At 42.8% G+C, this 24,111-nt stretch overlaps 1 protein-coding gene across 1 annotated transcript in view; it reads left to right on the forward strand.

The window, feature by feature from the left end:
- ADAM12 (ADAM metallopeptidase domain 12) overlaps window positions 1-24,111 on the forward strand; it is a 169,091-nt gene that overhangs the window by 24,710 nt on the left and 120,270 nt on the right. Inside the window, exon 3 of the mRNA XM_059477053.1 lies at window positions 6,328-6,401. Coding sequence (XP_059333036.1) covers window positions 6,328-6,401 — 74 coding nt within the window. The remainder of the gene's footprint in view (window positions 1-6,327; window positions 6,402-24,111) is intronic.

The following is a 24,111-nucleotide window of genomic DNA, read 5'->3' on the forward strand; positions in this document are numbered from 1 at the left end:
AGAGGAATCTTGCATCTCTCTATACAGCCAGCATGAAAGCAAAAATCTGATCATTCTGGTTTCACATAATGTCTTTAAAATAAACTTGGGGACAAACTTGCAAGTTCTTTGGTTTCCTACATTATTGGACTGGCTCAGCCAATTTGTTAAGGGCTTGGGAGTCTTTGCTGAGCCATTAAAGAAAATAAAAAAACAACTGCAAAAGGCTCTGTTCTCTTAGTTGGTGCTCATTATAAGCAGCCACAGGGATACATCCTTCTCATCTGAGAGCAGGCAAAGCACAGCTGAATTTGCTGCCCTCAGGAACCTGCAAAACCATAAGAATTAAATGTTTATGGTTTTCATGTCTTGCACATGAAATATTGCTTAGTCTTGGAGGTGTTTGCAGAAAATGTTGCACTTTGTGTTCACTTCTAAACTGAAGCCAAAAGAAAACCAGGAAGTATTTATGGATTTAAAAGCATTGCATACAATTTACAGCATTTGTTGCAGGTTGTAATTATCTTAAATGTATATTTTTTGTAGACAGCTTGCATTTGTTGGATTGAGTTCCAGTTTCCATGGTAAGATTCCCTGAGTGACTTTATTTCTTGTAGATTTCCCAGCTTCTCCCTTTTTGTGTCTTATAGATAGTAGAGGAATAATACCAGCCCAAAGATCTGATACTGTAAATACACCTTTTAGCACTAATGCAGAACGTCAGTGTGTGATAAATGAGGGAAATAAAAGGTATTTTCATATAGATAGCAGAAAATGGCATGGAATTTTGCCCTGCTGGAAATAATGGACTCTTTCCACAGTTATGCAGTTTCTAATTCCTGGTGTTAGCTCTTCTGATCCAAGAAAAAACCTGTGTGTGTGTGGAATGTGACTACCTGATAAATCTCAAAGGTCCTTAATTTCCAGAGTTGTGCTTAGGAGATAACAATCTCACAACCATTATTTTTTGGGCTGGAATTTCTGGGTTTAGGAGCATAGAGGAGAAAGTACATGGGATCATGGAATCACAGGAAGGTTTGAGTTGGAAAGGACCTTAAATCCCATCCCACCCTTGCCATGGCAGGGACACCTCCCACTGTCCCAGATGCTCCCAGCCCAATGTCCAGCCTGGCCTTGGGCACTGCCAGGGATCCAGGGGCAGCCACAGCTGCTCTGGGCACCTGTGCCAGGGCCTGCCCACCCTCACAGGGAAGATTTTTCTCACCAGTATCCCATCCATCCCTGCCCTGCGGCAGTGGAAGCCATTCCCTGTGTCCTGTCCCTGTCATTGTCACCACTAGAAATGAAGGGATGGGACAATTTTCAGGCTAAGAACGATTTACTGCTCAGACAAACATCAGTCTCAGAGGCCCTGAGATTTCAGAGGAGCAAGCATTCGGCCATAGCTCAGAGCAGTCACAAGTTCTTTGTTACAAGGCAATCTGGAACTTTCTAACCCAATGGACAGCTGCCACAGGGTTTATTTTGCTTTTCTGACCCATCACCTTTACTCACTTCTGCTGCACTGAGGATGCTTTTGTCCAATGGGCTTCTGTCTCACAGGCACACATCTGCTTCTGTTCTAACTTCTGAACTCTCAGCTCGTTCCATACAGCCCCACCCCTGCATTATAAACCTTCACCATCTCATCAGTGCAGTTTCTCACTCACTTCAGGCAGATTCTTACTTACAACTACAGAAATAGGAGTTTATGGTTTTTCTGCTTAATATCTGTTTATTGTATTTTTACATCAATCCAAGGCTGCAGATCAAACCCTTCAGTGTCTGGGAGTTTCTGTTTTTCTGATTCCCACAGTGTCCTTACATCCCTTGTCCCCAGTCCCTCTGCAGCTCTCCTGGAGCCTCTTTAGGCCCTGCAAGGGCTCTGAGTTCTCCCTGGAGCCTTCTCCAGGTGAACACTCCCAGATTTCTCAGCCCGGCTCCACCTCCCTCATGACCTTTGTGATGGTGGTGAGGACTTTCTCCAGCAGCTCCATGTCCCTGTCCTGCCCCAGAGCTGGACTCGCTGCTCCAGGTGGGCTCTCCCCAAAGTGGGCCTTGCTCAGACAGCAACCATCTGTGGTTTTAGCACAGTTTAAAACTGTGGATGAAAAAATGCTCCCAAATGACCCCTTGGTAGAATCCTTTGTTTGTCCAGTCATTGACTCTGGTTGGACTCAATGTAGTTTCTGTGTCCTCAAATGAAGGCCAGGCAGGTAATTATGAAAGGTGACCCCCTGTGAGGGGACAGTTTTTATTTAGCTCCCTGTGGAATGTCAGGAGCCACACTGCATACAGCTAATTACAAGCCATAATTGTCCTCTTAATTACCTTTTTTTTTTTTCCTTTCTATCTTACCAATTTTTACCCATTTCAGCACTGCATGGGCCAAGGTCACCTTGGGCCCAGGCAAAGCTGGGCCTGTTGCAGGGCTGGCTTTAGCAAAGTTAATACCAGCTCTGGAGGGTCTGGAAACCACTCTGCTGGATTAAACAAACCTGCCTATTTCAGTCTGGCCCTGTCAGGATATAATTTAAAACTTGGAAACCAGAGAAGCAAAATGACCCCTTTTGGTTCTATTTCTTGTGCTGATCTCTATCCTCAAACAGTGGATTTAGACACTGGATACAGCTGAAAATGCATTTCTGTTTCCAAATGAATTAATGCTGCTGCTTTGAGTTCATTTTTACTCTTTTCCTTATCTGTAGATATTTGCCTTTATTTCTATTATATAATTGCTAGAATTTATTTAAAGTTGTGTGTGCTGATCTAACTCATGCATCTCAATCCAATAAAGTCCTTTATTTTTATAGAGAGGGACCTGCAAAGACAGATGTGTTAGGACTCTCCCTTCCATCAGTTTTCTGCTTTTCAAATGTAATAAGAAATTACTTGGAGTCTTCTCTCCCAGTTCCAGTAGGGAAAAGCTCAGAGCCCTGCAGTGGGATCACAGCCCAGAGGAAAGGGGGATCCAGCAAGAATTAAGATTTTGCTCAGTGACAAATCCTTTGCATTCAGATTTCAGAACGGGCATCCCACCAAGGTGAACAAATCTTCTCCAAATGTATCTTCTCCATAAGTATTTCAGGAATAGAAATGGGTTATTTTGTAGCTGTATATCATTATTATTAAATTCCCAACACCACCCCCACATTCACAGGGGAAGCCGTTAATCCCCAAACTGTCCTTTCTTTTCCTTTTCTCACTGAGGATCAATGGGATTTTAAAAGAAAAAAAAAAAGCAGTACTTATGAAACATGTACTAGTTAAAGTAGTTTTACTGCAGAACTTTTCTGACTCAGAAATAGGCTGCTGTCCCTTCATCTTCTAGTTAATCAAGTGCTGATTTATAATTTTTCTTAATCTGCTTAATCAGTGAGAATTCTTGCTTGACCTTGATTTAATGTTTCACTAATTTCCTTCAGAATATTGAGTTTTTCTGAAGTCAATTCAGACCAAAACCCCTCAGCTCCAAGCAAGGGAGAAGCAAATTAAGGGGGGGAAATGCTTTTCCTGCTTTTTTTTTATACGATTTGATGGAGATTTTGGATGCAAATCTTCTAAATAAGAGGGGAGTTATGGAGATTCCTGTTTCAATCATCCTGATGTTTGGCCTCTTAGGATATCAGGGAGAAGCTTGTGTGCACTGATGAAATCTTCTCTTATGCCACAAAAAATCACCAAAAAGGGAAACAGCAAACTGCAGTTTTAGGAGAGAAGTAGAAAACTTGAGTCTGTAGAGAAAAGAGACTGGGACCCTAAAAATTTCTTTATTATGGTTTAAATAATGCCACTCTCATCAGGTCCACTTGGCTTCCACAGTGGATAATTTTAAAGGGATCAGCGTGGGAATAATTTGTGGCACTAGCGTAGAAGTGACTTTTTGTGGTTCTTAAGGAAGACTTAGAACAAGTGGCTCTCAAACATTCTGAGCAGGAGGCTCTGTACCCCCAGAAGGCGCTTTTTTGATTTTTCTCTGTGGAAAATATAAAGCTGTGCTCTAATATCTATATTTATAGTAATTTCCATTTCACCCTGTGACTCAGGTTTGAAAATATTGATTCTAAGGGGAGGGTATCACAGTGTTCCATGGAATTGAAAATGAACTTCTAGGGGGTTGTGGCAAAAATGTGCAAAAACTTTAAGGAAGACTCCACAGCCCCTGCAAGAAACCCCCAAAAAAGCCCTAACACACACAAAAAAAAAATCTGAATTAAGTTCACAGGAGTATGGATTAAAAAAAGAGGAGGAAAAACCAAAGCACAAACCTCAAATGCCCTTTCTGAAAGAGACTCATTTTTTCTTTACCATTAGAAATTTATAATTTCAAGTGTTTCTGTTTGCAGTCACCCTAACACCTGTGCAGTGGGTAATTTTTGCTGTATTTGTGCTTATGAATTCCAGTCAGACTAAGAAAAAATATAGTCTCATCTCCTCGCAGATGGAAAAGAAGGAAATGAGCCATTTGTTTGAAAGAAAAATTGATGGTGAAGCAAGATTCTGAACCTGGGTCTTGTGCACAGCAATGCAGCATCCATAACTGGGGACGTTATTGTGCTCCATGAGAAGAAGTTTCAGCTTTAGGAATTCTCTGAGAGATGATTTTGTCTTGTAACAGCCTGTTCTATTCTGCAGCTGCTTTTTTAACTTTGCAACTTTACCAACATCCATTGACTGTCAAATAAGTACCACTGTGAACTCATGAATAAACATAGTTGTCATTTCCATATTAAGAGGGCCTTCAGCTGAAAAGAATCCATTTGTGCCACTGCAATATCTTAATTATTTACTGTGTTATATTGTAATTAATTGTGGTTCGCTCTCTCAAAACTCCATATTCTGTAGATCTCATGGGTTTTGGAAGCAATGCACTAATATTGAAGTCATAATCAACACTGCTTCTAAATATTCATGCCAATAAATGACTCCCATGTGTTTGCTGAGTGCCAAGGATAGTCTGAAGCATTTATTTAGCATTCTAGTGGGATCTGGTTTCTGCAGAGTTCACAGAGATGCAGAATTTCAATGCTGTTGCTGAGAAAGCACGTTTGGATTCTCACGAGCAGGACACTTTGGATAGAGCAATGGTATCTCACTCCCAGCCTGTGCTCAGTAAAGCCTCAGAGCACTGGGGACTTCTCAGCTATTTCTCATTTGAACAATTTTGTTTAGTCTATGACAGCCTCCCAATAATTTTGCTTTTTAACAAACATCTCTAATTTTTCAAACAATTTGAAAATCACTGCATTCCATGGACGGGGATGCTCTGTCTGTCACAGAGGCTCCACTGGGGCTCTGCTGCAGCAATCACAAATTCAGACACATTTCTCAATAAATCAATTAAACACTAGAATCCTAAAATGATTCTAGCTGCAATTGGCTGACACAAATCTCCAGAAAAGCATCTTGAGTGTATGGAGGAACAGCTGATTTATGGAGCTACTGTTGGAATTTCAAACAAGGAAATGCTGTCGCGCAATCCAGTGAGTTTGTTTAATGAAATGTAAGTTAAATGTAAACAGTTTTAAAATATATTTGAGCTGAGTCTTTTGAATCAAGAGTAGCCAGCATATTGCAAACTGTGCTTTCTCCTTGGGAGTGCAGTTTCCAGAGCCTGTGTAGGTGCATTGCCCCTTCCTGCAAGTCTTTAGGCCTTCATTGCTCCAGACCCCCTCTCACAGCTCACCCAAAATTTATTTGGTTTACCTTTGGATGCTTGAGATGAAAAAGAACTGGGGTTTTATAACCAGGGGAAAGGCAGTGTGAAGATTGCACGCAGTCATGATGGTGCTTGAAAATGCAATCCAGATGTCCTGGTCCATGCTGGAGTGCAACTGGGATTTCTGTGAGCTCTGTTGCTGGTGTCTTGTTTAGATAGTTCTCTTAAATACTTGTATATGCATAAATACTTTATCTGTTGTCACAGATACTTGATAATACTGTTGAACATATTTTTATTGATATTTCACATTTTTTGCACTTGACAATCCTTATGTGTCCCTTTCAACTCAGGATATTCTATGCCCTTAATTCTACAACACCACTTCTTCTTTCTTTTAAGATGAAACTTAATTATGCCTTATGAAAAGCTTGAAATACATCTTAAAAATTCAAAATACATCTTAAAAATTTGAAATACATCTTGGATATTGGGAAGGAATTGTTCCCTGTGAGGGTGCTGAGGGACAATGGAAGGTGTCCCTGCCCATGGGAACTAAATGGTTCTTAAGAGCCCTTCCAACCCAAACCTTCCTTTGATTCCATGATGTGTCCATTTCCCTGGCAGAGCAGGGTGCAGGATGATGGGCTCTGGGTTTGGACTCAGCCAATTCTGTTTTCCTTTTTCAGAACCACCCAGCACTGCTGCAGTTTGTAATTCAAGCTGAAAATAAACATCTGGTCATCAATCTGGAGAGGAATGAGTAAGTACCCTGCTGCATGGTCACTTTGTACTCTTGGAGGAAGGTTGTAATTTTAAAATTGATGGTTTAAAATTAACCTGGGGCCAGTTTTGCTACTGGTCCCCTATAAAGAGTCCCCTAACAAGAGAGTTTTGTTCCAGTTTGGATTATGGTATTTGTGCATTGCTGATAGAGCAAGAATCTCTATAGTTGTGTGCATTTATGTGGGGATGAAAATGGACATGTTGTCTCTCAGGGTTTTCCTGTGTATTTCTTTTGGATTTGTCCTCCTTTCCTGTGGTAAGGCCTTTTATTTATAGTAATCTGGAATATCCTACAGTCTCTGGAATTTTTTGGGGAGGACTCATGCCTCCTAATGCTGTCTGCAGCCATGATCTTCTCTATGGTCCATCAGGGGTGAAGAGTCAATAATTGGGAATTAAGCGCTGCTGGAATGTTAAATGGAGCTCTCTGGGTTTGCTGGCAAGGGGCTGATGATGGGATGGTTGTGCTGTTCCTGCAGCCCAGGACCAATGCTGGGCTTGAGCATCTTGAGCCTGTGTTTGTGTGCACCTTTTTCCATGTGCTCTTGGCAAATCCTGCTCATGTCCATGAGATTTCAGAGAGGGATCAGGGACTGCTGTAGATGTGATCCCATGGGCAGAGTTGGTAAAAACCAAAACCATACAAAAATGAAATCACTGCTCTGGAAGTCCATGACAAATGGAAAAATTCATCAAATCGTTGTCTACCCTGCAAGTAGACAAGTTCTGTTTTCCCCTGAGAGAATCTCAAGGATATATGGTGGGAATCCAGATCAGGACAACTGTGTGCTGTTTGTCAAAGGCAAACCAAAGATCATTCTCAACCCAGGGAAAACCTTTTATAACAGTCCCCAAGGATCTGTGAGTTCTGCAGGTTCCCCTGCTGGGGAATCAAAGCCACAAAGGTATTTTTTTTCCGTTTAATAGAGAGAGCGTGGATGTGAGCGATGCAGTTGGATGTGTTAGGAGGAAGGAATGTGCTTGTGAAAGCAAATGTCCAGGGGAGGCTGGGGATGGACAACATCAATGGAAAACCATGGGGCACCTCTTTAGTCCTCTGGAGTAAAACAGTGCAAGATGCTTTTTATTCCCAGTCATTTGGATGAACCCCAACGTTACCCAGCTGTGATGAATTCCAGTTCACTTTATTATTCAACACTGAGCCCAGATCTTGAGCTTCCTTTATGTTATTTTTAATGCCCCTTAGCTGTTGGAAACCTGTCCTTGAAGGGTGTGTGGATCCCCCATGCACAGGTTGCTGTGTTCTAGTAAGTAGAGGAGAATTTAATTCCTTTAGTAAACAGGGATTTCACTTTATATTCTCTTAATCTTTGTCGAAGGGTGTGCCTTCCTGCAGGAATGGGAAGTATGCAGCAATTGAGGAAACTATTTACATTCCATGTCAGCGATTAAAAGAACATAAAAACATAAAAAACCATAAAACTGCTAATACAGGCTTTGCTGAACATACCAAACTCTCTTTTACCTGTAATAAAGTCAGATTTAGGAGACTGTAGGATGCAATCTCCACCTCTTTTAGAAGCAGGACAGAAAAATGCAATAAATTACCTCCATAGGCGTCTGTGTGACTGCATGGATTTGGAGATGTTGAGATCTGCTCCTGAAGAAATACATTTATCAATGATTATTTTTCAGTTGGGGTAAACTGGAATTGTTTTTTAGTTTGGTGGAGTGTCCAGCTGAAGGTTTGCATTCTGGAAGAGCTGTGTGTGGTGTTGACAACATGAGGTTCCTCATCCCAGCAGGAACTTGGGGGCAGTGTTGGGGAATGGAACAATCAGCCTTGCCTGGGTTTGGCATTTGTAGCACACGAGGCAGTTCACAGATCCCAAACCACAGGGAAAAAGTTAGTCAGGATCTTGCAAAATCATTTTGCTCTTTTCTGACTTTGATTTTCCTAAGAGATTATGGTCTGGGTGTTGCAAGTCCATGCAGAAGTTTTCTCAGCGTGTGCATGTGTAGGTCAGTTTTTGTTTCTGTAAATCACACCAGGCACTGCTCTGCAGGACTGGGCTGTGCTTCCCAGGGAAAACAGTGCCAAGCTCTTTTTGCTTGTCTGTGGAAGTTGTGGTTGTGTTTCTTCTGTTTGTAGTGCTGGTGTTGTCACTGGCACGGGAGGTGATGGGGCAGGAGCATCCTGCTGCTTCCAGGGACTCTGCAGGGGCATGGAGTGGGAAATAATGCCCGGGAGAGAAATGAGAGCCTGCATTTCTGCAGAGCAAACCTCTGATGGCAGCAGGCCAGGCTGGCCCTGTGGGTTCTGGACTCCAGAGGTGGGAAAAGCTCATCAAAAACCTGGGGAAGGGAGCAGCATTCCCATCCCTGTGTCCTGGGAATCTCCAAGGATGCAGATGAGCCCCTGCTCCCTCTTTCTGATATTGCTGTGGAACATGGAGGTCAGGTGCAGGCATTGAGCCATTACTCACCTGCTGCAGGTAGGAATGGAGAGAGAAACACAGACACCTTGTCTGGAGTAGAAAGTGGCAGCACACGAAGCTCTGAGATGTGTGCTGTTATCTTTCTGTGGTTTCATGTAAGCATTGGAGAATGGTGGGGGTGGAGGTGCATGGAACCCCTAAATTACATAATTTCTGCATTGGGCCATGAAAAAAAAAAACCTGGATGTGATTTTCCATGATTGGGAGGAACAGCTGCTTTGAGTAGTCTTGACATTAAACTCCATTTATTGAAAACCTTAGAGATTTTCCAAACCTTGAGTTAAGTTTCAAAACACGATTCAGATGCATTAGACAACCCCAAGTGGGGAGCAACGTGTAAAACCATCTGTTATCTGTGGAAATACTGAATGTCAGTTTGGTGTTTCTGCTATTTAGACCCATCCAAATGTGTTCATATGTACTGGGGAAGATGTTCTAAGTGACTTCTGGAAGAGTTACTGGTACCTGACTTGGCAGCCTAGGGTTTGAAATCTCGATGGCAAAATCTCGATGGCTTGCAGCTGTTGAGATTACTTCTGTGGATATTCATTAAATACTTTGGTGATTAATTTCCAGGCACTGCCCATTTGTAATTGCAACCCCAAAATTATTTTGTGCTGGATTCAATTTGTCACAGGCAGAAAACCTGCGAGCGAGCTCACGTTGCAAGTACATTCCTTACCATGATTTAGCTGCAAAAGATGATTGCACTCTTGAGAACCTTCAGCTCTATAGTGCCTTAAATGTTTTAGAAACACTTGTCATATGGAGAGATTTCCAGAATCAGCAAAGCATCCATCAGCTGCAAAATAAACCACTTTTTGGAGCAGCTGGCCGGGCTGGGGTGCATTACATGTGTAATACTGATGCTCTGCTGGTGTGCAAGGGACAGTAATGTATGCACTCAGAAATCCCTTGGAAGTTGATTGCAGCATGTGGGTCTTAGAGGGAAGCAGTTCACGGCTGTGTCAGTGAAACAGAGCCCCTGTAAGATTAAATCTGAGCTGGAGAGTGGAACAGTCTGTGGCTACTGACTGTTTGTCTGGGACTGGAAACGTTTTGCACTCTGTCAGGGCTAGGTCTGTACGCAGCAAAGCTCCTCAGTGTTCTTTTAACTTCAAACATGTGAGTGACCCAGGTGAAGGCAGAGGAGTTACTGATTTTCAAAGCTAATTTCATGCTTACATGATCTGCTGACAAAGGTCATAATTATGAATGTCAGAGCAATGTAACTGTGAACAGATGCTGGGGAACTTTCCCAGTGCTGACTCCTGTGGGTACCTGAGGCTGGGGATGTCACAGAAGGATGAAATGCTGAGATAAGCTGAGGGCATATGAGGGTGAGTATGAAGGGAGAATAGCTTTGTCCCTGAGGACGTCAAGAACACCCCAGGTGTGTCCTGAACAGTTTCCTTCTGCCAGGATTTCATTGTCCAGCTTTGCAGAGGGAGCAGTGAGGGTGACATCAGTGTGCTTGTGGCTGCTGGGCCACTGGCAGTATCCATTGGAACACGGCAATGGAAAGAAAAAGCTGGAATGTTTTAGAGGAGCTGGGTTCACTCTTCATTTCCCCATCATTTTATGCTCCTTTTTGTCAGGTTTATAGCTCAGCCTTAACAAAGCAATATAAAAAAGGCAATATATGAGGTTACATTGCTGCCTTTTATTCCCTCTGTAAAAATTCTTCCATTTTATCAGGAGACAAAATCCAACTCAGGCCACGGTATAAGCCTCCCTCTTATCCTACAAAACCCTTAACGTCCCAGAGAACTCCAGAGGTTTAGGTCATCTCTGATTGTCCCCCTTGCACATTTTCCACATCTTCATGGAGGCCCAGCACCCAGGATGGGTTGGGATGTGTTGGAGGTCACTCTGAAAGATTTTCCCTGGGATTGAGAAGGTTCCAGCAGAATTCCCTGGGCTGGAAATCAGGCAGTAACCATCTTCATGCACAGTGCTGCCATGACCAGCTCCAGTGAGGCCTCAGAGTTCAGCAATGTTTTGTTTTCTCTTTTTGGTTAAAAGAAAAGAAGTCATTGTCTCCTCTTTTGTGCCCGACCTCCCTGAATGTGAGCACTGATTGGTGTGCAAGTGACATTGGAGCTGGATTAATTTAGCAGGGAAACAACCCATTCCCAGTGCCAAAGGAAAGAGCTGACAGGATTTGTTAATGAACTGACATGCTTCTATAGAATCAATGGCTGGAAATACAGAGAGAGAAACACATCTAAACAAACCAACCCCAAACAGAGAGCTGGGACCTGTCAGAATATACTTGCTATTATAATTCTGTGCTGTGTCTTAGCCAAAAACCTGTGACCTCAGCCTGGTTTATCTGCAAGTGCTGGAGCTGGCAGCTGAACTGCAGCATTTCAGCCTCAGCTGACAGTTGGGATTTCACCAGAACTGAAGTAAAAAGTTTCACTTTCCTCGATGGACCAGTTTTTCTCCTTCTGCAATGGCACCATGGCAGCCAGGTGGTCTAAACCACACCAAAATATGGCAATTCAGCTGCCAGAGCCACAGTAAATTGGGATCAGTCTGTGGCTCTAAGGTACAGGTATTTCCCAGAGGTTTATGGTTTAAAAATGAAATATTTAGCATGGGCATTAAGAAACACAAAGGTTTTTTCTATGTTTTTTAGCAATGTCAGTTGAGGTTGTGTGGTCAGGGCTACCTCTGGCTATGTCATTTTGGAGTGAAAGAGTTCAGCACTATCAAGAGAAAAACTGCTGCTTTCTTGGTCTGTTTTTTATCTTAGAATCATAGAAATCTTGGGTTGAAAGGGACCTTAAAGATCACCTAGTTCCAGCCCCCACAAACATGAGTTCTCCATAAGGAGTTCCACTCCTCACATGAATACCCCAAAAGAAAGGAACAGTGAAAGAAGATATTTATATGCTGATATAACATGAGGATAAAAAGACTCAGAAATACAAATTCTGAGACATTTTTGTGGCTGTCATAAAGTCTGTCAAGGTCAATCTTCTCTTCCAGTGCCTACAAAACAGAAGCATAATGGGGCTGTGCCAAATTCCCTGGAGAGAAGAGAGGGCTGTGTCCTACTCAAATCCCATACCCTGCTTTTGGGGGCACACTTGGGGTCAGGGGAGTCAGTGCTGCCCTGTCCTCACCCTGCGGCCTGGACATGAAGGAAGGACTGAGGGATCCAACCCTTTTCTCTGGGAAAACTGAGCTGTGGGAAGTTTCACACACACAGTTGTGTGTGTTCTGCAGAACTACAGACATCGTTCACACAGCAAACAGGATCAGTCTGGTGGGTGGGACAGGTGCTGGTTTCTCTGCACAAGTGTTTTCCTGAGTTTCTAGAGTGTCATCAGCTGGAAGCTTTGAGCCAAGGGAACCCAAGGATTTTTACTTTTTCACTCTGTCAGAACAATCCTGAGCTGTCCCTTCTAATTAAAGATATAACAGTAATAGGCAATTGTTAATAAATTGAATATAGAATCAGCCTGCTTTAGGTGGCACTCTCAGAATACATTGCAGCAGTAGACTCCAGTGTTTTCTGAGCTGTGTTTTAACCTCCCTTTGGTGTGCAGAATGTGAGGTTTTGAGCACTTCCCTTTGCTGTGGCTCAGCAGAGAGGTGGGGAGGAGAGCTGGCTGTGGGGAAGGAGCAGGAATGTTGTTCCCTCCCTCAGCCCCAGCGCCGTGACAGCGAGCACGGGCAACGTGCAATCGTCCAGGAGAGAAATTTCATAACAGGGGGGGAGACAGGAGATAAAAACCTTCTGGAAAGCTGGTGATGTGCTGCTGATAGTGCAGCCCACGTGGCAAGGAGCGCTGGTGTCCCAGCTCCTGTGCAGGCTGGCAGGGAGGGGATGGGAGCGGCCGGCTGGAGCCAGCCTTGCCTCACAAACCTCCCGAGGCCTCCTCACGTGGCTTTTCTATCTGCTCCTTGGGCAGGTTTCAGAATCCTTCTACTTGTTGGGTTGTTGGTTTTTGGTTTGGTTTTTTTTTTTTTATTTTTAAATTTGTTCCTGACAAGAGTGAGCAGTGAGGGATAAATGCTGAGCTCTGCTCTGCAGCCTCAGTGCCCTGGCAGACCTGGGGTGTTTGAGCTCCTTCTCACAACACCTGCACAGAGACCAGGCCAGACCCAGGAGGGTTCTCCTGACTTCTAAAAGCATTTATAGGTATTGTTTTCTGGCTTCAGAACCACAGGGAGGGCTTAAATAAGTTTTAACATCACAGTTGAGGATGGCAGGCCCTGGATCCCTGGCAGCGCCCAAGGCCACGTTGGACATTGGGGCTTGGAGCACCCTGGGATGGTGGAAGGTGTCCCTGCCATGGCAAGGGGAGGAATGAGGTGATCTTTAAGATCCCTTCCAACCCAAACCATTCCATAATTTTATGATTAATGGAATTTTCCCTCCCCTGAATTTGCCCCCTGGGATTTTAGCTGGAGGTTGGATGTAGCAGAAGGGAGATAAGAGGAGCAGGAGGAGGAAGACCTGGCAATGTGTGTCCATGTCAGAACAAACTGGGAAGAGATATCACAGCAGAAAAAAAATTCACAAAGCAAGATGTAAGATTTAAGATTCTTTTTATCATGTCTTTCATTCTAATACTTGAGATTCATGTCCTCAATTTTTTTTCTGCTTTGCCACAAGTTTTTTAAAAAAACCAACAAACCAACCAAAAGCAAACCCCTGATAGTATAGTCGCAGTCATGCTTAAATCCTCAGGTTTGGCAGCTTTGCCATGCTGTGGTCATGGAGTTTAGATAAAAGCCTTCCCCTCACATCTGCCCCACATGATTTGTGTTTTGAGGTCCTGGGATAAGGTTCTTCTAAGTCTACATCCCTGCAGGGTTAGAAGAAGTAATTTGTATCACAAACTGAGTGTAGGGATTTTTTTAAGGGGCTAAGGAGACACTGGTCATGCTGTTCTCATAGGATTTCATACCTCACTTTCCTTTAAAGATCTCAGTCAGGAACTGAGTGTAGGAGCTCCCACCTGAATGTTCATCTAACCTGTCTCTCTGTTATATTATTTTTCTTTCTTCCTTCTTTCATTTTTTCTTCTTTATTTTCTCTTTTTTCCCCCGTTTCCAAGCTCCCTTATGAGGGATTTCCAGGTGTGTATGAATTTCCATAGGCACAGCAGGGCAGCCTTCAGCATTTCAAGCATTTCTTCCCTGCCAGGGCTGCAGGGAAGGTGGCCAAAGTGCACAGACCCCTCTCTAAAAACCTCGGGGTTCTCCTCTGCGACAAAATCCATGGAAAGAGGAGGGAAAGCAGGGGAAGGGAGTGAATGTGTGTCCACAGCAGAGTGTGATTCCTGGATGTTTCTCTGGGCAGGATCCGATTCAACATCCCTGATGTAAGAGCTCCTTTTCCATTTCTCGTGTGTGACTCAGGCTGCAGGCATGTCTGCAGAGCTGCTGCTGCTACAGCTGCCTCTCTGCACCTACCCCTGCCTCTTCAAAAATGAAAAAGGGCAAGGAAAAGATAGAATTAAAAAAAATTAGGGAAGAAAGAGAGAAAAAAGCAGGTGAAAGGTATTTGAGGACAAGATTTTTCTGTGTATGGGGCTGAATTCAGAGGAGAAGCAGACGCTTTGCTGGACACTGAATTTGAGACTCTTTCCAGAAAATGTCGGTTCCTTTCCAAGTGACAGAGCAGTTTCTCAGGGCTCCAAGGATGGCAGGAGGTGCTGCTGGAGGAATCCAAACCCATCCCTGCCTGCAAAGTGTGCGGGTCCAGGAGGTGCTTGTGCCCTGTCCCAGGCAACCCACCTCCCACAGCCCCACGGGGAAGGAGGGATCCCCACATTTATTTGTCTCATTTCCTCCCAGCAGAGCCTCAGGGATGAATTTGTTCACATTTTGAGAGCCTCGAGGATGAATTTGTTCACATTTTGAAGAAGAAAAGCAGCAAAGTGTTGCGATATCAGCCAAGAGGGCTGATGCAAAAAGCAGAGTCTATATGAAGAGTGAGGAGGAAATACATATATGGAAACATAAGCTTGGCAAGAGGGTGCTATTTTTCCCCCTTCTTTGATGTCTGGCCTCAGTAATCCAGACAGATTCCTTCAAGAAAGGGGTCCAATTTATTCCTCTGCTTTTATCTTTCTACCTGCTCCTCATTCATTTGAAGTAGCTGTGAAAAGTGCCTGGCTGTGTGTGGAAGGGTGCCTTTTGTAGGAATAAGGGAATTTGAGAACACTGGAATGGTCCCACAGAATGGGACTATTCCTGGCAATTTGTGCTTCCCAGTGCTCCCAGAGCTTGCCTGTTCATCTCCCCACATATTTGCAGGCTCTTGGTGTTGCTCAGTCCAGGAAAAGCTCAGTGTCCCCTTCCTATCTGATGCTCTTCCTTTCCCTAAGGAAAACAAGGGTTATGTTCAGTTTCAGCCCCAGTCAGGCCTCAGTTTCAATGCAGTCTTCCTCATGGTACATATTTTATCTGCCATATTCTGTTACAGATTATGTATTAAAAGGTCATGTTTTATTACAGTTTTTTCCTTGTAAAAGGAAAGAATAAGAAGATGTATCTCCTGTGCTCTGATAATAAAGCACGTAAACTTTTGGCTTCAGAAAAGCTGCATGTGACATTTAGGAATAAAAAAGCAAGCTCCATCACCAAATTAATCAGGAATACTTACATACAGCCCACTCTGACTTCAGGGGAATGGCTTCCCATTCACATCAGAAATGAATTTGAATGTTAGTTTTACTCTGGATATTAGATAAAGAAAAAAAATACACAACTGGATGGGAATTAGGGAATGGAAATAGAAATATTTTTTCATCTTATCCTGAAAACCATGGAAATGACAGTTTTTCTTTATAAAACACACAGCCCCTCAAATGCAGCTTAGAACCTGTCAGCTGTGCCTCGTGCTGACGTGGTTTGCAGACAGCTTCTGCCTTTTCTCCTCAGCACTGGGCCTTGCTTGCACTTTGTGCCCTCCATCCCTCTCCCCCTCCCAAGCCACTGGTGAAGCAGACTGCACATCCCACCCCCCAACCCAAACCCATTTATTCCTGCTCTAATTGAACACCAAGGCAGTAAATGCCTTATCAGTTTTGAAACAGCGGGCTGGATAATTCCAAGCAGATGTCTCCCTCTCCTCAATCACAACATCAGCTCTGTCTTGGTCACTCTTGATTAGCTGATTCTTACATAATGAGGAGCTGCAGTTAATGGCCACTTCTCTGTGGGCTGAACTTGCTGAAAAGAGCAGCTTTGCCCCTGGAGAACAAGAGGCTGATGAGGCAGTGAAATCAAGCTCAATGGAATGAGGCTGCATTATGAGTCATTAGGAGGGATGACGCTCTGGGAACAGATGAAATATCCCTGATGGAGACCAGTTGTAAAAGCACAACTCAGTGCTTAATAAATGTGTTGGGGTGACTCAGAAATCCAGGGGCCACATTTGTCTCTGGGCAATGTTTCCTGTGCTGGATGTGTCTGGCCTTTGAATGGGACACCCTTACACTCGCTGCATGAAACATGACTCTACCATCAATATGAAAATAAGAGTGGTCAGACACCTTGAATTTGGCTGAAAAATGGGCAAATCTCCCATAAAGTGCCTGTTAGGTGTAGTATAATTTGACTAAATTTAAAACTCATCTAGTTGAAGACTGGATTGTTGGAAGCTACAACAGTTCCACAAGTTCCACAGACCAGTTAACAAGTTCCACAGACCCCTTTAATAGCTTTTCATTGGACAAATAAAAATCTAACCTAGGAAGAAGCAGGGATTCTTGCTACACAAGTAATGAAAAATTGAATTTTTCATCCCTTTCCCCTATGTAAGCAGCAAAAAAAAAACCCAAACACAAATAAATAATATCACATTTTTCATCTGGGTGATAGTGTTGAGGTAGAAGTGATTGCAACAGAAACGCTTCTAAACCAAAAATATTTGGGGAGGAGAGGAGGGAATCTGCTAGAAAGATTTAATTGTTTTATTAGAGAACTGGGTAGTTATTAGTGTCTTCTGAAAACAAAGCAGTCAGGAGCAAATAGCTGCTGTTTTCACTTGCTTTTGGGTTGGATTAATACAGTTTTTGTTCATAGAGGAGCTGATGATTTTAATCATCATTAAAATCTTCCTCACTTTGTTTTGTGGATGCAAATTGTGGCAAATTAATGTCTTTCCAAAGGATTCTGTGGATATTGTGGATAATGGATAAATGCAGGGCATGCATTTGACTTCCCTTGAGCTCAGAGGCCTGGTGATTTGATATAGAGACCTTTTTAAAAGGAAAACAAAGCCAGTTCTTGTTAAGATATTTTTACTTGGTGGCACCTGTTTGATCTTGTTAAATAGAAAATGCTTTTATTTTCCAAAGAAGAGTATGGATTTTTATACTAATTTAGAGGAGTATCCATCAAAACTGTAGCATGTCCTTGGGAAGAGTTGTGGGTGCCTCAGTGTAAAGATGGGTTTGTGTTGATGAATTTGCCCAAATGTCCTGCAAGAATCCAGCATTTTCCCTGAGCTTAGCAATTCCTGGAAGAAAAATACTCAGCATTGTCTGGGCTGCATCAGAGGAACTGCTTTATTTTGGATTTTCCTTGATGTGAATTCATCTGCTTCATTCCCACACCCCCTAATAATTTAATTCAGATCAATGGTGCAATCCTTCTTGCTGCAGCACAGCTGGCATGGTTATGCACCAAAACCTCTGAGTATCAACAGGGAGAGACAACACTTGCACCTTCTTTTCCTTCCAGAGCTGGTGCCACCAGCCCCAGGGGCAGCATCAGGGTCCCCCCAGAGAGCCCCAAGGTGTTGGGGGCCAGCACTGAGTCACCAGCAGCAAAAAAGAGCCAGCAGCAAATATATATATATATTTTTTATAAGTAATGAATTCACTTAGTAGGAAAAGGCAGGGTAGAGAATGAATTGTTTAACAGATTAATGTGAATGTCTTTTATATTTTATAAACCTCTTAATTCCCTGGTGTGCTGAGCCAGGTTTTGTTTATGTACATGGAAACACGAAATCTTTTCCAGTCCCTGTGCAAATAACACAGAATTGGACTTCATTACATTGGCTAATTTAACAAGTCCTGGGAGGCTTTTTGTTACTGGGGAATCGAGGAGGAGCCACGAGCCCAGAAGTGCTGCAGCAGCACAATCTCTTGGAGTGAAATAATCTGCCTTTCCTTTCAGACATCTCCAGGAGGCCTTTGCCTTGGAGGCCTGAGCTCAAAGATTTGGGGCAAAACCCCAACTTTTCCTCTGGGCTACCTGGGCAGGCAGGAGCTTGATGGCAATCTCCTGCTGCAGCACACTCCTAATGAATTATTAATTCATTACTTATAAAAAAAAAATAGGTATTTGCTGCAGTGCTGGCCCCCAACACCTTGGGGCTCTCTCATGCTGCCCCTGGGTCACTGGGCTGGCACCAGCATGGAAGAAAAAGAAGATGTAATTATTATCTCTCCCTGTTATTCAGAGGTTTTGGTGCATAACTCATATTGGTTCCTCAACAGAGAGTTGGAAGCATCCAGTTTTAGTGAGACTCTGAGCTTTAATGAAGGATTTGGAGATCTTTTCTTTATAATGAAAAGCAATAAAATTCTCAGACTGGGAATTTATTTCTCTCTCATAACTAGTGGATAATCGTGGTGCTGAGAAGCAGGGCATTTAAAACTGCTGATATGATTGCTGCTGTGCCAGTTAAACAGAACTAATGCAAGCATTGCATAAATATTTTCATAGCTTTTTACTGTATTTCTTTAGAAAATGTTTAAAGAGCCACCTAATGTCAGGCAGAGATACTTCCTGAGTAAACCCTTGTTAATTGTTTTTTAATGGCTTTATTAACATTGTGTAATTGAATATTGATACATTTAGCAGCCCTTTAAGCATCCTGTTTTATTGAGGTGTTGCACTCACATATTGATAAGTAGCACAACGTTAGAGCACTGATTAATGGCATCTTTGCTTAGTTCTCTTTGAACTGGTTCAACATGAAACATGAGGCATAGGTACAGGAGAGCTGTCGTTTTTATCATCTTGATGCATTTTATATGCATAGTTTGTACCACTTAATTGAGCTTCATTTTGATTCCCAGTCTGCCCAGTTAGTACAAGTATGATCACACTGCCAGAGATGGGGGAGTCTAAATTTTTTACTCTCTGAAATGTTGTCTTTTATCTGTTCTCTTATGAATAATTTACTTGTTGGTACAGCTTCAGAAGTGAATCCTGTTCTGAAAAAACATATATATATTACTGGGAAAAGCAAGGATTACAGTGATATTAGCTTTCTCCTTGGAAACTCTCCTCACAATATCAGAAATCTGCAGAGGAGGATGCCTTGTCTTGTGTTCCTGGGCTTAATTGCAGTGGTTTTTCTGCTTTCCTTCCATCAAAGCTCTGGCATTACCATTCATATTTAATCATAGCATGGCTGCTTTTCTCATCTCCAGTGTTCCCCTTTGCTTCTTTATGCATATTTTTTACACAGTTCAAGCAGGGTGAAAATTTATCCAAGAGCAGAGGGAGCATGGAAGATCATGTAGTGTCTGCAAACCACATCTCCAGGGCTTTTTCCAGTGCTGGAATTTGCATATGAGCTGAGGTGTATTTTCTAGGTCTTCCTATGTTTATTCTGAACTATTGTTAAGACAATTGTTAAGGAAAAAAAATTCCTCTTTTGTTGGTTTCTGCAGAATCCTTTTATTAGAGGTAGTGGTCGGGCTCTGCTCCCAGGGAGCAGGGACAGGATGAGAGGAAAAGGCCTCAGGCTGGGCCAGGGCAGGCTCAGGTTGGACATCAGGAGGAATTTCTTCCTTGAAAATGTGGCTTGACATTGGAAGGGGCTGGCCAGAGAGGTGTCCAAGGGACACCTGGATGTGATGGCAGAGACAAGATGCTGACTTAAGACACACACACACATTGAAATCATCTATGGAAAACCTGCCTTGGCCAGCGGGGTTGCACAGGAGCTGCTGCAAATGAGAGCTGAGTGATTGTGGTGAGCCCTGGAAGTCAGGAGATCATTTATGCACCCAGCTGGATGCTGAAACCTGCTCTGGTTTTCACTCCTGGAGGGATTCTGAGATCAGAATTTATCAGGGAGGGATTATTGGAATGCAGAGATAAGGAAAAATTAAGATAATATCTCAGTCTGAGCAGAAGATGAACGTCAGGGATTGATAGGGCTAAAGCAGCATTCCTTTAACCCTGGCAGCTGCACACCTGGTAGGAGGTTGAGTGCCCACCTGGGATTGGTAGAGGAGGTTGGGAAGCTGTCTTTCCCTTCAGGAAATGAAGTCAGGAAACTGATATGATATGATCATTCCTGACTAAAAATGGTACAGGAGGCTTGGGTTGGGTCATGGGAATACATTCCTCATTTAAGGGCATCTTAATTTGCAAAGTTGTGTTAATGTCAGTGATGAGCAATTCCTGTGGCTTCTCCATGTCAGTTTTTTCTGTTCTCTAAATAAAAAGTTGTTTTGGAAGAAGAGTAAGCAGGGAGGAAGACAACAGGTAGAAATGGGAGAGACCAAACTGATCACAGGAGAGAGTCTTTGCTTTCAAAGTTTGTGGTAAAGGGAAAACTACTGGAAAATACAGCATAAAAGAGAATTAAACAAAGCCACTGGTGTGCTTCATTCCTGACAGAATTCCCTAAAGGGAAAGACATTTCCAAGGATCCAGGGGCAGCCACAGCTGCTCTGGGCAACATGTGCCAGGGCCTCCCCACCCTCACAGGGAGGAATTTATTGCTCATCTCTAATTAAAATCTACCCTCTTTTAGTGGCAAATGGACAATGGTGTTGGGTTGAAATTTGGTCAGGGAAAAACAGGAAATGTGAGTCTTAGAAAGAGGTGTAGGATGCGATGTAAGTTTAAAATTAGCTCACTTTGGAGCTTGGATACCGTTGTGCTTTTTATCAGCTGTGTGTGTTTGGTTCAGAGGGGAATGGGAACTGCACCCAGGCATGCTTAGAGAAGAACAAATGTCCTATATTCAGATATTTTAGTGAAAGTCAATTCTCATATATTTCCATGTATTACTCATGTCATTGCATGAATCATTGCGAAAGATATGGAGAGGAGAATAAAAAAAAAGTTCAATTTGGAAGGCCTGGTATTTTTCATACATTGCCAGTTATGACATTTAATCTTAATTGTGTCTGAATTTGACTGATTTTCCAATTGCCTGAGTTTAGCAAGAGTTATGTTGTTGCTAGGACACAGAGACTTCATGTGATACAACTGTCATCAACCTAAAAGAATTACTTTAAAGACTGAATCTTAGATTTGCACTCACAAGTATATTTTGAACAGTGCAATCCTAATGCAGAAGGACCACAACATCCTTAGTCTAGATAAAGTCATTGAGCAGTGGTTAAGAAATGTCTCATTTTTTAATCTGTCTGTGGATAAATGGGAAAGAGGAGTGTGTCCACCCTTGTGGTCATTTCCTGTGGTTCCTTAGTCATGGTTTGTTTGGCCTTTTCATGGTCTCAGTGGTGAATTTGGTCTGTTTTGGTTTTGTTCTGTTCCATGAGGTGTCCCTGCCCTGTCCATTTCTGCCACTGGTTTGCTGCCTCCTCTTGAAAATAAATAATTTATTTTTGGGCACAGTCAGAACTCCTGGGTTGTATTTTACACAGTATTTTATTGTGCATCCCCTCCATTTTATTGTGCACCTCTGACTGTCATGGCCTTGGGGAATTCAGTCCTTGTGTTCATGTGTGAACCATCCCTGCAGCAATTCCAGCTCAGTTTCATACTGGTGACTTCCCAGGCCACCCCTGGGATGTTTTTATGGAAAGGTTTGAGGCTGTGGGGTTTGTGAATCAGCTGAGTGCCTTGAGCAGCAGCAGCACCTCCACTTCTGACCCTCCCAGCCCTAGAAGTCCTCAGCAGGATTTCTGTAATGATGTAGAGTAAGAGCTGTGGGGTCCTTGGCAGGTGTGATTCTTGTCCCCAAAGCCACCCAAGCTCTGCAGGAGGCTGAGATGGAGAATTGCTTCCCCTAAATGGAGTAAATGAACCAAGTGCTAATTGGGTTGAGCTTTTCATGACTGTGAGCCAGCTCTTACAGCAGGTCACAGCCCTGGGTGCATTGCAGTACCCAAAACCTTGTCCTGGGTGACATGAAAGGTCCATTTTTAATCCTGAGAGGTAACTGGCATGGAAATGGACTCATTAAGGCTCAGCTGTTACTTAGGAATCTTCCAAATTATGGCCATGTTTGGGTTCCAGTGAGTCCCCACCACAGGATCCACTCAGCCACATTTATTATCTCTACATGGTCAGAAAATCTGTAGGATGGCAGGAGTGGAGCTGGGGAATCCTTTGGTTTCTTGCTCTTCTGTTCTGCAGACACATTTCTGCATAAAGGCAGTAGAATTTTTTTTTTTTTTGTTTGAGAAAATACTTTGCAGGAAAACATGGTAATTTTTTTTGGTGAAGGATTGTAGAGACTGGCATAACAAAAATGGGATTTCTGGACAAAACCCTCAAGCTAACAATTATTCAAAGTGCAGGGTATGGTACTCCAAAATAATCATAATTTTGAACTGAGTATGGAATTATTAAGGTTGGAAAGTCCTCCAAGATCATCAAGTCCAACCATTAAGGCCACCAATAACCCATGTCCCCAAGCACACAAATAAGAGATCCATTTAGACCACGCTAAAACATTTAATTTCCCAACTCTATAGAGAATTTTATTTTCATAACTAAAACTTTTGCTGAATATCAACTTTTTTTTTGGTTGGAACTTCATATTTCAGCACAGGAATGTGGTGCAAGGCCAAGGCCACTGCAGGGTGTGATGAGCACAGTTGGAATGTGATTCATCTCCTGAGTTCATGATAAACTGAAAGAAGTTTGAAATTTATGAGAGCAGAAGACAATGAGGATTTTACTAGGGCCATTTAGGACTGTCATTTGCATGAAATTAAAGATGGTCCCTTATAAATTTATGTATGAAGTTCTGACAATCCACATCATTTTGGAGACAGAGATTTAGAGGGTGATACTGGAATAACATTTTGTAGATATATTGCTAGATCAAAGTCTGTTGATATTAATATGAAATTTCAGTTTTCTTTATCTTTTACAAGGAACTTTTTTTTTTTTTCCCTGAGGAGTCTCCAGTAATCAGTGGTTCAGCAGGATTTTAGCAGGCCCAGGGAAGGGTAGAACCCTCTTTTCACACACTTTGCTGCTGGATGTCTTTAAATATTTTCTCCAAAAGGGCACTTTTGAGGTGAGAATTCAGTGCAGGCAATAAAAAATCCTCCTTTATCCAATGTGGAAGCTCAGTGTGGCCAAACCCTGACAGTTCATGGTGTCCAGAGAAGCTCATGTGCTCTGAGGGTGGAGTGGGATGTAGGTCAGATACAAATTCAGATGCCAGGGAAGAATGTGAGCAGGGATGTTGTAGGCCAGAAAAACAGAGATGGATGATGTTCTGCTGGAGAAATATGCTCATGTTATCACCCTTGGCTACCAATACTGATTTAGCTTGGGGTTTGGATTAATTGCTACAAATTGTGGGGGTTTGTGCTCACCAGAAAGTGCTTTATTATCAAAAATACAGCTGACATCATGCAGCTGCCAGTACCATTTTTTTAAAAAATAAATTCCATCCTCTTACTTCTTCTGTGTTTTAATGTTTGCATCAGCTTGCCAGGATATCAGATTATCTTCCCCAAGTGTCTGTGGCCACTGACCTGGTCATATCTGAAGATTTTACATCCTGATCTGGTCAGCAAAATGTGTTCCAGACCTCCAGTTTCACTGCTTATCTCTATAGTTACAGAATGTATCTCTAATGAATCATTTCCAGAACATCTGGATGGCCGTGGATAATGATATCCAACTGGAATTTATCTGGTGCTTAAATTTATGATTAATATTTTATCTATATGGTCATGGAATCACAGAATGGTTTGAGTTAGAGGAGACCTTGAAGCTCATCTCATCCCACCCCTCTGCCAAGGGTCCAGGTTGCTCATGTGTAGAAATGTTGTTTCAGTAAAATCCTTTTTATTTATTTACAAAATACCTTTTTATCCTGATAGAAGCAGAGGATTTCCTCTGTAAAACAGAGGTGGGTGAGTGAGTACAGATATCTCCAGATTTTTGGCCAGCCAGCTGTTCCCAGCTGTGAGATCAGCTGCTGATGGAGGGGTCTGGGACAGTGGCAGTTCCTTTATCTCTCCTGCTTGTCCTCCTGTGGCCCAGCAGAGTTCTGTGCCTCCCAGG

Source organism: Ammospiza nelsoni, chromosome 8 (assembly GCF_027579445.1).
Source record: "Ammospiza nelsoni isolate bAmmNel1 chromosome 8, bAmmNel1.pri, whole genome shotgun sequence".
Lineage (NCBI taxonomy): Eukaryota > Metazoa > Chordata > Aves > Passeriformes > Passerellidae > Ammospiza > Ammospiza nelsoni.